At 36.2% G+C, this 14,380-nt stretch overlaps 2 protein-coding genes across 5 annotated transcripts in view; one reads left to right on the forward strand and one right to left on the reverse strand.

The window, feature by feature from the left end:
* Vps54 (VPS54, GARP complex subunit) overlaps positions 1-5,317 on the forward strand; it is a 114,151-nt gene extending 108,834 nt beyond the window's left edge. For all 4 annotated transcript variants that reach the window (XM_004636157.3, XM_004636158.3, XM_023720834.1 and 1 more), the window contains exon 23: positions 3,951-5,317. In XM_004636157.3, the coding sequence (XP_004636214.1) occupies positions 3,951-4,056 (106 nt within the window). In that variant the 3' untranslated portion in view covers positions 4,057-5,317. The remainder of the gene's footprint in view (positions 1-3,950) is intronic.
* A 776-nt stretch (positions 5,318-6,093) lies between these two features.
* The window catches only part of Ugp2 (UDP-glucose pyrophosphorylase 2), a 43,251-nt gene continuing 34,964 nt past the window's right edge, over positions 6,094-14,380 (reverse strand). Inside the window, exons 6-11 of the mRNA XM_023720852.1 lie at positions 12,788-12,921; positions 11,392-11,689; positions 10,225-10,422; positions 9,487-9,729; positions 7,450-7,554; positions 6,094-6,313 (exon numbers count right to left, since the gene is read on the reverse strand). Coding sequence (XP_023576620.1) covers positions 6,206-6,313; positions 7,450-7,554; positions 9,487-9,729; positions 10,225-10,422; positions 11,392-11,689; positions 12,788-12,921 — 1,086 coding nt within the window. The 3' untranslated portion in view covers positions 6,094-6,205. The remainder of the gene's footprint in view (positions 6,314-7,449; positions 7,555-9,486; positions 9,730-10,224; positions 10,423-11,391; positions 11,690-12,787; positions 12,922-14,380) is intronic.

The raw sequence follows: 14,380 nt of genomic DNA on the forward strand, positions 1-14,380 counted from the left end.
TGCATGGAGCACTGGTATTTGTTTACCTGTGAGATGTACAGAATACATAAAATTTGAATCACTTTGACATTAGGCATCTGAAAAACTACATTCTCTTTTATAGGCAAGATATATTTAGATTATAAGTGGCCTATTAGTAAAATTAAATTAAAAGCAGGAGAACTAACTCTGTTAGAAATCAAATGTGCCTAATAACCCTTTTTCTTCCTTGGTTCTAAACCAAATGAGTAGTCATGAAATGATCAAAATAAAGTCTACTTTTGTACTTTGCAGACTGAGCAAAATTTGGCTCCCTGTTCTTTGTCTTAAACTAATTAATCCAGTTAAAGGTATAATTGTAAACCACCTAGACCGAGAGCACTACCAATATACTCATCTACCCTAGGCCCAATTGCATACACTAAGTCATTCTAAAACTCAAATTTTCTATTTATAATCTAGGTTAATACTGTTACATTTCTCTCAGTACAGCAATCCAGTAATCCATAATTACTCAGTACAGTAATTATGAAGTGAAAAGGTCTAAGTGAAAGTTATTTAAAACTAATCAGGTGCTATCTAAATGTTGTTTATTATCTTATTTTTGCAACTGTGAAGGCCACTTACAAAATGGCTTGGTAGGCATTACATAGATTTGCAACTTGGAATTTAAGATCACTAGCTCTTGGGAGGCTGTAAACAGGCAGATCACTATGAGTCCGATCTAGTACTGAGACCCTGAACACCCTGTAGACTGTTCCCTAAAATACACACACACACACACACACACACACACACACACACACACACACACACACACAAATCACTTATTTACTTCAGAAGAATCAGGACTGAATGGTTTAAGAGACTGTTGAAATGTATTTATTTGGTTAGACCATCACTAAGGCCAGAAACAAGACAGGTTGGAATAGGTAAGTTTGTTTTCATTCTTGTTTTTACTGAGGACTTTGCACTTGCCAGGCATATACGTATGCCACTGAGCTATCTCTCCAACTCTGGTAAGATTTCTTATTTTAAATTTTTTATTTTTTTGGTGGAACCAGGGATTGAACTCAGGCCCTTATGCTTGCCAGGGAAGCATTATTCTACTGAGCTATCTCCCCATCCCCCAGATCTCTTACTTTAAATGTAACAGATCAATGATCTCTAGTGATACTTTGTTTGGGTCATTTCCATGTCAGTAGAGGAGCTGCTCTGGGAACTGGACAGGTAGAAATCTGTTTTTCTTAGTGAAAATGAACTGTGCTCTGTGTCAGGTCCCAAGCCAATTCTTTCTATGTATTTTAAAATTCTATCATTATAACACTGTTGATTATTAGAACATAATTCATGGTTAAAATATATCATGCAACATTTATTTGAATTTTGGACTGTTTTTCTCCCTAATACTAGGAGTTTCTTTTTTTCCTACCATTATTTATTGTAGTTTACTTGCAAGACAAGGATCCCTTAAGTAAATGTCCCCTAAATCATCAAGTGACTACTAGTGAATTATTTTGAGACCAAGTTTGAAAGCTGATCATTTTATATATAGTAGTACTCTGTTCATTTTTGACAATGGAGTCCCACTCTGTTGATACACTACTAAAAGTAAAATTCATTACAATATTTTATTTTCTCATTTGTAAAGTTCAAAAATATTTTTCTTTTTTCAAAGTTTTGTTAGTATATTTACAATACATAGGGATGACAGTTCACTGTAGTAGGTAGTTTGTACATATACATAACAATTTTTTTTACAGCCTCCCTCCAGTTCCCCAGCCTTCCATTTGTTAGTCCCCTTCACATTCGCAAAGGACCTATCACTCTACCTCCTATTGTCTGTTTTTTATTTTACTCTTTATGCTTTGGGTTTCTCATGTAAGAGAAATCATGTGATATTGAAGAGTATGTCTGATTTACTTCACTTAACCTGGTGTCAAGGTGACTCAAATTTCTTGTTCTTTAAGGCAAAGCAGTACTCCATTGTATATAAGTTTTATACCATGTTTCTTTTATTCATTCATCTGTTGGTGGATAGTCACTTTTTTTAGCTGTTTGAGCTGTACTGCTATAAACATGGGTCTGCCTATATCACTGTAATATTTTTAAATCTTTTCAGAAGCTACTTAGAAGGGGAATAGCTGAGTCAAATAGAATTTGTAGTTTTCATTTTTTGGGAAATCTCTTGATTTCCATAGTTATACTAATTTACAATTCCAACAAAAATGTAAGATTCTTTCTCACAACCTCACCAACATGTTACTTGATTTCTTTATTGTAGCCATTCTTAAGATAGAATGTCAGTGTTACTTGAATTTGCATTTCTCTGATAGCCAAAGATGTTGAACATTTTTTCATATACTTACTGGCCACTGTACTTCTATTTCAATAACCCATTTTTTGATTGGGTTTTTTTTTGGGGGGAGTCTGATTTTTTTATATATTCTACATATTAGTCTTTGCTGAAGAATCACTGGCAAAATGTTTCCTATTCTATAGTTGTCTTTTCACTCTGCTGGTTTTTTTTGCTGTGTAGCTTTTGATATGATTCTATTTGTTGATTCTTCATATTATTCTTTCACAATTGAGGTTCTAGTCAAAACTTCTTGCCTATGTCTGTCTTTAAAGGTTTTTCCTATCTTCCAGCAGATTATTTTAATATTTAGATCTTTCATCCATTTTTTAAATTTTGGTCCTTGGTCAAAGATGTGTGTATAGACATCCAGACCTGGAAATAATTGTGCATAAAGTTCTTGGTTTTGAGGTATTATATACATGGTCATTCTTACTCTGTAGTCATTAATTTTAAAAAATTAACCCTTGCAGGTGTGATGACCAGACTGTTATCTCAGCACTCTTTAAGAGGCTGAGGCAGGAGGACTGAAAGTTTGAGTCCACCCTATGCAGCTCTGTGCTACCTTGTCTCCAAATACAGATGATGCATAAGGGCCATGGACGGAGATAAATGCAGAGCCCTAAACCCCACCCCACCCCATACATGTGCATGCACATGTGCACACACAAAGTATTTTTCCTTTTTATAACAGTTTAAAAATCTGCTTGTTTATGGTGGGTTTGTAACTGATTGGTAGAGCATTTGCCTGGCCTGCATTTGTGAGGCCCTGATTTCAAACTCCAAGACCATTTACACAAAAATCTATTTTAAATTGTTTTATATACTTATTTTTTAATCTTCTAATAATTCATTTTTAAAAATCCTGAACCTTATAACTGCTATGAAAAAGACATGAGATGGCTAATATAACATTAGCAAATAAGGATTTATCACAGTTTTTAAAAAATACATTTTTCAAAGTCAAAATTTGAAAATTTTACTTAAGTGTCAAGTATTTTTCAGGTTTAGGCACTGGTGTGACCACTCAGAACACAAAAGTACTCTTCATCATGTTGTATTATCAGCAGCATTTATTCTGCTTGGATTTGGGTGTTGGGGATCAAATCCAGGGCCCCAAGCATGCTAGCAAGCACTCTGCCACTGAACTTACATCTTCAGCCCTTTGTATCCACTTTTAGGTCACCTATTGCATGTGTACATGAGCCCCAGCTTTCACTTAACTCCTTGAGATGATGCTCAGGACACCAGGCCTATTGTTTTGTTTTGGTCACACAGATATACTGTAATGATATCTAATAAAGAAACTTCAAACTTTATTTTCTCCGTATTTTACTTCATGCTATTTTAAGATAAATTTCTTTACTGGGCAGAATTTACCTTGAAATTGCTGCATGTATTGGTTTATTTCTTTTTATTTCCAAATATCACTGAAATAGAGTGTTAAAAGGATTACTATGACAGGAATCTGAGTAAGAGGTATCTGCACATTTGTCCATAGAAATTCAGAATTTTAATTAATATTCTGGCAGCTCAGATAGTAATGAGAATTGCTCCTTTCATTATTCAAATATAAAATGTGAGTTTTAAAAATAACTTTCTCTCCAATGTTTAGGTTGGTCACAGCAGATGTAGCCTTTTACACTGGAAATCTTCAAGCCTTAAAAGGCCTTAAAGATTTGGACCTAAATATGGCTGAGATCTGGGAACAGAAGAGGTGATGACATACTAGCCATCTGGGTAGCTCATCTCTGACCATGGGGTCTTTCTGAAGAAAATCTGAATACCTGTGTTTTGAGAACTGAACCTGGAACACAAAGTGAACTGAGGTGGGGGAAGGGAAAAGGAAAGTATCAGTGTTGGGAAACTGGATTCAAGTGGGGTCTCCAAGGAATGCCATTTTTGTGCATCCTTCAGTGAGGAGTAATTGATCAGGTGTCTATAACATTTTTCATTCTCTCTGGAAACAGACTCAGGTTTCTTTGGACCAAATCCAAAAGAACACATAGCTGTAACACAGCTGTAGTTGACTAGAATGCTCTGTATACTTTATATTAAAAATGCTTTGCATTTCTTCCAGTGCAATGAAATTCATATGGTGTCCCACCTTATTTAATGATGGTACAATTTAAAATATTAAAATCTTAGTCAACCTCTGTAGAAAGTTTTCTCTATAAAAGTAAAGCTGTTTGAAAAAAATTATTTTTTTACAGATCTTTCTATAAAAAAATAAACATCTTTTGATTGCTTTGATTTAGAAATTCAATTTTTGTTTTAGTGACCACTGTCAAGTTATAGGCTTTGTGTTTCATATTTAATCTTTCTTCCACCACCATATGTCAACTGGGTAAGGCCTTCTAGAATGGTCTAAATATGTGTAAGGCTGATTACAGGTAATAAAGAATAAGATAATGGCATTTATTTATGCAACTAGTAATTTAAATACTTTATAGAAATGGTATACAGAAGGCTATACTTTAATAGCTGTATTTTTTATGAAAGAACCTATGAAGGGTTTGGGTTTTTTCCCCTACTTTTTTTCTAGCACAGGTAGTATTTGCATACTGTGCCTACTTATTAGTTCTCATTTTAACAGATAACATATGAAGCCCCTCCCCATTAGAAGTTACTTTGGATATGTATATGAGGGAAGACCAGGGAGAAATGGAACTTTTAAAATATAGACTGCTATACTATAGAAATATCTGGTGATGAGTAAGTTATTTAAAGAATTTTATAATATTTATCTTTAAAATTAAAAATTAGACTCAGCAGCACTCTACAAATGAAAGTGCCTGTGCCTCACCTCACACCAAGAATCTTGCCTAACCCTGTCAGAGTGCCTAATCTTGTGATGATTATGTATAAAAGTCTTATTTTGTGTCTTTGTTTCTCAAAAGGAAAGATACTTTCTTTCCTTTATCATTACAGAGGTATGTCATTGGTTCTAAAATTGTCTAAAATAAAAGTTGTAAAAAATTACAAGACTTTAAAGGACAACTTTCTTTAATGGTGCAGTATACAGTTAATTTCAAACAAGTAGCCCACTGAAAACAAGTATGGAAAAACTGGAAAATATAGCTTGATTCTAAGAGAAAAGGTATAAATTTAATCACCAGCAGATGATTTAGCAGGTTATTCATGACCATTTTTCACTGACAAGTAAACTTCAAGAAGTATAGCTTTACTTAAGGAATGGGAACATCTTAAAAAGCTATCTTCCTGCTCCACTGTACAAGGATGTGAAAGAAATGACTTGCTTCTGCCCACCCCACCCCTGCAGCTGGGAAAAGAAACAATCATTTTAAGTAAATGGAGAGTCTATGAAAAGCATGGCAGATATCCCAGCTTTAAGACTTAATGAAAGATACTAAATACATTCAAGTTTAATTCCTATGGAAATAATGTGTTTAACATTTGTAGAAATGAAAAACCTAGGTTTGCTACCTAAGTAGTGCATTTTTAAATAGTCTAAAAGGAAATAAATCCTTTTATTTTGTCAATTAATAAAGTTAGCATTAAAAAGACAAAGTGTACACATGTAGTGCTCCACCTCTTTATTGTTGAAATCACACGCAATTCAAAATAACTGTCAGTGAGGCTTCTGTTAAAAGATCTTCCAGCAGACTGCTTCAGTTTTATGATGAAACAATACTGCACTTTAAGATAACCTTCAGGATTCTCTTCACGGAAGGCAAGTATTGTTTCATCTGTGCTTTTTCTTAAGACTAACAGCAGAAAACTACTTTAAGAATCAGAATTTCAGGGTACAGTAACATAATAAAGTACCTATTTTAGAATCTTAGAGGTTACAATGTAAGAAACTCTTTAGCCCATAATTAGTACAAAGTATACATAGTATTTTTCATTTTAGTGGTCCAAGATGCGAAGGTTTCCAGATACAATTTTGTTCTCTAATACTGCTCCAGGTGGGATGTCAATTCTGTCACCATGATTTGCAATGATGATAACTGTTCCCTAAGTGACAGGGACAAACAAAAAGAATGTAATTGCAATTCAAGGCAATTATCTTACTTACAGTTCACAAGTTTATATACAATTTCATTTATAATGGAATAACTATAAGCAACACAAAACCTGCAAAGGAAATAATACATTAAGGGACACTGATATGTCTAATCCTACCAGTAGTTGTGCATTCCTTGCCTTCTTGTTAGAGGTAGTACCAAGAGAAAAGTGGGCCCTGTGTCACAGCAAACTAGCCTGTTTGTAGGGCTACTTACAAAGCCAACAGTATTATCCCATCTTCATAAAACAAAAGATGCTTGCTTTGTAGGTACACAAAGGGTTTATGATTTTTTAAAAAGAACTCTGTACATTTTTCATGTCCTAAATGGGCTTTTAGAGGATGGCATACATAATAAAATTCAACATGCGGATTGTTTTAATTTAATTTTCAAGGTCTTCATTTAAAAGCAAATTGCTTTAATGGAAAAACAAATGAAATGTGGACATGAGATTTTTTAAAACTTAATTATGAAAAGGCTATTTTATCATCAGTTGTGAGTTTTAATATTTATGGCCATATTTCCCTGTTTTTTTTAATGAGCAGAATATATTTATTGAGAGAAAGAAAGCTCCTGTCCAAGAGAGGGACATGAGGGGGGCCCGAGTGGGTAGTTTCCCCCATATTTCCTTGTTTATTACACTAGACTATAAGGATACTCAAAGCACCAAGTACTACAGTAATATAACAAATATTTTTATTCTGATGGCAAGATTCCTTTAACAGAAGTGCAGTGTAAATGAAGCTTTTTTCCTGCTCTCAATCATTTCACACTGTGATCCTGTTTTTAAATAATGTTACATGTCGAAGTAGTAGTTTTATTATTAGTGTTTGCTTTTCCACTTAAATGTTCTATTCCACAAAATTCCTATAATAATAATTATGTTGTATTTTAAATAGATTGTGTATTTGGATACAATAACACCACCAAATGTGGGAATCTTTTCAGGTCTACATCTACTCATTTTTTAAATGTAGCTACCTTTTAAATATCTAGTTCAGACTAAGAAGTATGCCTTAAAGGTAAAGTTAGGACTAGAAAGTGAAACCTGTTAAGGCTGTAAGAAGTATGATTTTCATAACATACCTTTAATGAAACATTTTTGCCAAATGTCACATCCCCTGAAACTGTGAGGTGATCCAATTCAAGCATATCTGGTATACTTTCAAATCTTCTTAGGTAATCTTGAACCTTAAATAGAGACATAAAAATTGCTTTAAAAATAAATTCATAGACAATAATATTAACAAGATAGATAAAATACTGACAGGACCTAAAACATTTTATGGCCAACTTCATGGAAGAACCTATTAAGCAGTTACTATATAGATCTCATACAAGAGAAACCATGAATTATGAACACTGTCCCCATAATCAACAAATTTGCCATATTGTTAAGAAAATCAGACAGCTTTTAAAAATAGATAATCTAGCCAGGGCAGTGGTGTACATCTATAATCACAGCATTAGGGAGAGAGAGATAATCTGCGATCCTGTTAAAAGCCAGATTGTAATACATACTTGGAAAAGAAAGAAAAATACTAGGGCAGGCCAAATAGCTCAGCACACTAGAGGGTGATTTGAAACTGGGTATGGTGGCACATGCCTGTAATCCCAGTGCTTGGGAGGCTGAAAACAGAATTACATGTCCGATCTATGTAGTGAGACCCTGTAGACCCTGTACTAAATACAGAAAGGAAGAAAGAAAATACTATCATGGCTTGAGGCAGACAAGACAAAAGCTGGGCTTTATATAAAAACTACCACTATTTTTGCTGTTTACTTCCTTACATTTAGAAGTACCAGAAATTGTCCTACATGACCTTGTTTCCTGTTTCATTGAGGGAAAAAGTTTTTTTTCACTGCCTTTGACCTCTGTCTTCCCAGCACATTATCTTTCCTCCTGATACTGGAGTTGGAGAGCTTCTCTTCCACCCTCCCACTTGTGCACTGGATCCCTCCTTCCTGCCCATTCAAGAATAACAGGGGGACCCGCCCATTAGCTCTGGTGTTTTAAGTGCCTGCTGAAACAAAGCAGTCAGGCTCAGGATGCTATAGTTTGATCCCCTCATCCTCAAGCCAAACCAAACCTGCCCTGAAGGCATCCTGAGTGGCAAAAAACAAACAAAACCCTCCTAGAGGCTTTTTACCAAGATGGTGCCAAAGGCAAAGAAGGAAGTCCCCCCTCCCAAAGCTGAAGCTAAAGCAAAAGCTTTGAAGGCCAAGAAGGCCATGCTGAAAGGCATCCACAGCCACAAAAAAGAAAATACGAATGTCACCCCCCTTCCGCCATCCCAAGACACTGCGGCTCTGGAGGCAGCCCAAATACCCTCAGAAGAGCGCCCCCATTAGAAACAAGCTTGACCACTATGCCGTCATCATGTTCCCCCTGACCACAGTCAGCCATGAAAAAGATCGAGGACAACACACTCGTGTTCATTGTGGATGTCAAAGCCAATAAACACCAAATCAAACAAGCTGCAAAGAAGCTGTATGACATCAATATTGCCAAGGTCAATACCCTAATCAGGCCTGATGGAGAGAAGGCATATGTTTGACTGGCACCTGATTATGATGCATTAGATGTTGCCAACAAAACTGAGATCATCTAAACTGAGTCCAGCTGGCTAATTCTAAATATATACTTTTTTCCTCAGGGGAAAAAAAGAATAATAAGGAGTCCCTCCCACTTGGATGCTTTTTCTTTTCTGACTGCATCAGTTCCCATTAGTGTGTATGTAAATTTTTGGAAAAATACGTCTTTATTTTCCTTCCCCTACCAGAGTTATCAGTGCTGTGAAGACAAACATTTTAGCCTATTTTGTTTACTGTTAAATCCCTACACCTAGAACATTGCCCAGCAGGTGGGCGCAGCTTAATAAATATCTGTACAGAATTAACCTTTCCCAACTGGTGAAAGTGGTACTGTCTTGGAAGAAACATGAAATAAAATGTCCCCACATTTAAACATTCTTTTCAATTCTACAGTAGTCAAGTTTCACAAGGAGGTACATCTTTTTCTTTTCTCAATTCCTTTAAATGACAAAGGTGGAAGAATACAGTTCAGTAGTGGAAACTACTCATTCATATCTTTATAATCTTTGTATCTTTACAGTTACATACCTTTGTAAATGAACTGCCTAATTTAACCAAGGGCACTGTAGGAAATTCCCGCTTTTCACTCATCGTCAGAGATCCTGCATTAAGGCTATAGAGGTTTGACATCACAAGCAAGAGATCTGATGTGGTTTTTACAGGAAGAAAACGGCTTCTTGGAACATTAATACCTAGGGAATTCTCAAAACTTTTAATCGCAGCCCCTACTGCAGTTTCTAACTGAATGACATTCAGGCCTCCATCCAAAGTCTAAAAGAAACCAAAGGGAAAACAGAAAAGAAACAGATTTTAGTCACCTAAAACTCACAATTTAGTTCCATGTGTGCTAGTTAACATTTGAGAAGTGGTTTCAGAGAACCATAAAAGCAAATACAGCTTTGAGAACTGACATTAAGCACCTACCTACCGCACCCTAAATTATTTATATTTTGCAATAGAACCACAGGTTGAGAAAACTCACACAAGGCGCCTGTGGCCAAATGCATGTGCTTCAGAGCAATAATTAAGACTGGTAGGCCCTCCACTTCTGAGCACAGTGCTCGTGACTACGATAGCCCTGGGGCAGATGGACATTACCAGGATGCATGCAGACTGCGGACAGGGTCAGGAACTGGAGAGAGGGCCTGACTAGGCAAAAAGGAGTGACTGATAGAAGAGACAAGCCAGAGGGAAAGGCCGGAAGGGTCCATGTGTAATCTAATCTTAGGAACTATAAAAGCCCAGAAAGCCGCAACTTTGGCTTACCTTTGGATTCACAATGATTTCCATGTCAATGGCATTCTGTTCCTGCAGTCTTTTAACTGCTGCAAGAGAAATCCATAGGTTGTTTGTGTTAAATATTTTAAATTTTGATACAGACTTGAACTCATCAACATGTGCTTTTGGCACTTGAGCGATTTCCACCAGTCTCAGTTTGCCTTCATATTGAGTGAGTGTCCCACCCTAGAAAGGCAGAAAATAATGAGTGATTCCATATCTTTTTTAATTACAACCATAACACACTCCTTATGAATGTTATAGAACTCCTTATGAATGTTACAGACTTTGATACAGTCTCCTAGTATATGAAGAAATCTGAGCTAAAAGCTAAGGCCAAAGACAATTGGCCAGGTATCATTTAACCATGTATATGCATTATCTTCTCCATAATTATAGGCCTGGAAATATATCAGAATCTTCCTTTCTTTCCTAAGGTCTGCTATAGGAACAGCCATTTTTTAGTTCCTAACCAGCGCCAACCACCAAACAGCTATACCTACCACCCCAGGCCCTCCTCAGAATGGCTCCATGATAAGTGCAGAAAAGACACAGATGCACAAGTGTATATATAAGAAGTGGCTTCAGGCTAGAAATGTTCTTTCACTAGGCCATGCCAGTGTAGGAAAAGGGGGACATTTAGAAGGAACATGAAATCCAAGTCAGGATGTTTCAGTATTTGCACATTGCTTTTCTTACTTGCTGTAGAAAAGTAGTGCATTCTTATATCATTTAATCAAATATCACAACCAACATGCCAGGTAAATTTGTACTTTGTACCAAAACAACTACATATTTTTGCAAGTGCTACACAGATATTACAGTGACAGAACAAAAGTTATATAAAAATATTCTGTGGAAAAGTTTTCATTAAAGGGACCATAAAAGAAAAAAACTAGAATATTAAAGTTTTGAATAAACTTATTCAAAGTCTTCACATGCTTCAGATTTCTCTATATAAAATTAACTAAAAATGATTTTGAATTTATGAGACACAACTGATAAGGTAGAACTTAAGGTATTCCACACAGTACTGTCTCACTGTCATCTAATGAATTAATGTGTTCTGCTTAAAATAGAAACTTTATTAGAAGAACATATAACCTAAGAAATGTGAAAGCATGAATCCTTAAACTGCTTCCTCTCCGTATTTACCTTTACATCTGCACGTGTTTTATTTGTGACTTCCATGACAAATTCACAGCGTTTCCCATTGGGTGGGTTCATCAGATGATTAAGAATATAAAGATCCACTGTGGCACCCAGATTATCAATGTTAGACACAAAAATATATTCTTTGCCTTCTCCTATAAAGGTGTCAAGCAAACCAGAGTTGTAGAAACTGGCGTAGATATCTCCATGACCTGGGGGGTACCAAGCTTCTGTGTTTTCCCCTGAGTAAGATACATCCTTTGCTACAGGAAGTAAAGATTCTTTATTAATCCTTGGGTACCTATAAAAAGAAAAAGTTCTTTTGCAATATCTACTCTGAGCATTCCCAGACTTTCAACAAAAATGCATTGAAATTAAATGTCCCTTTTCCAAGTCTATTAATAATAAATTATACATGAATCCATTTAAGAAAACCATTATCTGTGTTATCTAAAATCTGTTCCCTACATAGGATTAGTTGCTGAGAAAAAATTTCTTGGTCATACAGATGGGAAGATACCTCATTTTTTAAAGATACTAAGATTTTTGACTCTTAAAGAGGAGGGAACTACTAAGTAAATCTCATTAAATTTATTTGGTTTTGCGATGGCTGTTCTTCCAAAACCAATCTGGGGAAGCTACTTATTCCTACAAGCATACTATATTCCAGGTGGCTATAATTCCCCAGAAACTGAACAGCAGTTCATTACACCTTGGATGTCTACTTCCTAATCACTGAGCACAGGGGTAAATAATGCCAAAAGAAAAACAAGATAGCAGCACACCAGCAGGCTAAAAACCAACTAGAACACAGACGCAAATGATCTGTGATGGAAAAAAGTGTTCATGGAAAACAACTAATAGGCCAACTTTAAACATACACCTTCTCCACAGGTTTACACAGACTGGCTGGTGTCATCCTTACATGGAAGCTTCACTTCTCTATTTGGCTGGGCTTTATCATAATTCATCCTCTCATTCTTTGCTATTCATTTCATCTTTCCCCAAAGTAAATTATTTTCTCTACAATTATTTACCCCAGGCTTATTTAGGATAAGGAAATTCCTACCCTAAGGAAGAATTACAATACTGCAGAATGCAGAAAGACTTTCACAGACCCACCTGCAGACCAAATATGCTGCCAGAAAGCAAAGACCTAATTACCCTCAAATATTCTGGATATGGAACAGACTCTCAAACAGATCCTTTTTTCAGAATTGGAAGTTACAGGACCAAAACTAATTATAATAATCACATCTATGAAAAACAGCTTTTAAAAGGCATCAGGCACTTGCTAGCACTGATCTTTGGCACATCTGCATCTCGAGGCCTCTATACATAAACTAGGCAAAGTCCTTAGGAGTTGCACCCCTATGGTTTATATTTTCACTCCTTGTACCTGCTTTGATTGAAAGTGTAGATTTTCACACGACAATGATTATACTTCTGTAGTATTTTTTTGGTATCTTCATCCGTATTAAAAGAATTCATTAAAACAAGAGGAACATCTGTATTGTAGGTTTTGTTCAAATGCTAGAGAAGAAAATGACAGATTACCCAGGTTTACATTTCCTTTGAATACAGATATAGAAACACACATATATGCTGTAAATGCTTGAGCCTCTTTGCTAAGCAGTTCACCCTATACTCAATAGATCATAACCCCTTGAGATAGAAACTACTATCTGCACTTTCTGACTGAACTGAGACTCAGCTTGATTCCCCAGGGCAGTCGGACTCTGGGACTGTGTGCACAACCACAACCATGGTACCCTGTACCTTATGGGGTTGTCAGATAATGCTGGTTAAGGACTTTCTCTGTGTTCCCAGCTCTGCCAAGACTTATGTACAAATTTCACAGATGTGGCTCCCTATTTGCAGGAAAAGTGGTTAAAAATTCTGAATCACACCTCAACTTTTCAATCTCTCAGAAGAGCTTACAGGTAAAACAGTGGAAAAACTACTTAGACCATACTATATTCAAACTTCATTCTGGATTTACTACTAACTTGCTAGGGACCCTTGGGAAAGCAATCTTATTGTACTTTGGCTTTCTAATCTGTAAAATGAGGATAATTACAGTATTTCTCTCACTAAATTGGTGAGAACAATTTATGGCAAGTGCTGGATGAAAGCTACCACCACCAGCAGTTGCCAGCACTATACTAGACAACAGGGACACAGAGATGGGAAGGACAAGGCCACTGCCCCTGAAAAGGTTATTTACAGTCTGTAATTGTTATAAAAAGGAAGCCAAAAATAATTCTTAGAAGCCAGTTGGACAAAAAAAAAAAAAAAGGGCCATGGAGATGGCTCAGTAGAACATGTGCTTGCCTGGCAAGCGCAAGGGCCTGAGGTCAACCTCTAGTGAAACAAAAAAAAAAAAAAAAAAAAAAAAAACAAATAAAAAACCAAGCTAGTTGGATATATGACATTCTTCTCAGCTTCCCAAAAGGGGTTAAATAAAGTCAAACCAGTCCATCAAGAAAGCTGCCACTAGAAATAAAGGGAGCAGAGAGGGGCTGATCAAAGGAGAATATGAACACATCCAGATTTCAGCAGCCATAAATGCTATTTAAGATCAGACGCTTTTATATCACCCAAGGAGGTGCTCTTTAATGTTTTTTTTTTTTTTTTTTTTTTTTTTTTTCCTTGACAGAACTGTGGATTGAACTCAGGCCCTTTTGCACTTAATCCACTGAGCCATCTCTCCTGCTGAACGCTGGCTCAGAATGCCTTCAGGGCAGGTTTGGCTGGCTTGAGTTCTGGGGATCTAACCACAGCAACCTGAGCCTGACTGCTTTGTTCAAGCAGCCACTTCTCTTCTGGAGGGTTAACAACCTAAGTTTGCAGACCAAAATTAGAGAAAAAGGTGGGCCGCAAGGAAAGCCAACTTTTTGGCCCTAGCCTTCCAAGGTCAAGACTCAGGACATATGAGATCTTGTACTGTAATGTCATGTAACTCAGCAGTGTCCCAAATTTTCTGATCAAG

The sequence above is a fragment of the Octodon degus genome, unplaced genomic scaffold (genome assembly GCF_000260255.1).
Source record: "Octodon degus isolate 3935 unplaced genomic scaffold, OctDeg1.0 scaffold00078, whole genome shotgun sequence".
In the NCBI taxonomy this organism is placed as follows: Eukaryota; Metazoa; Chordata; class Mammalia; order Rodentia; family Octodontidae; genus Octodon; species Octodon degus.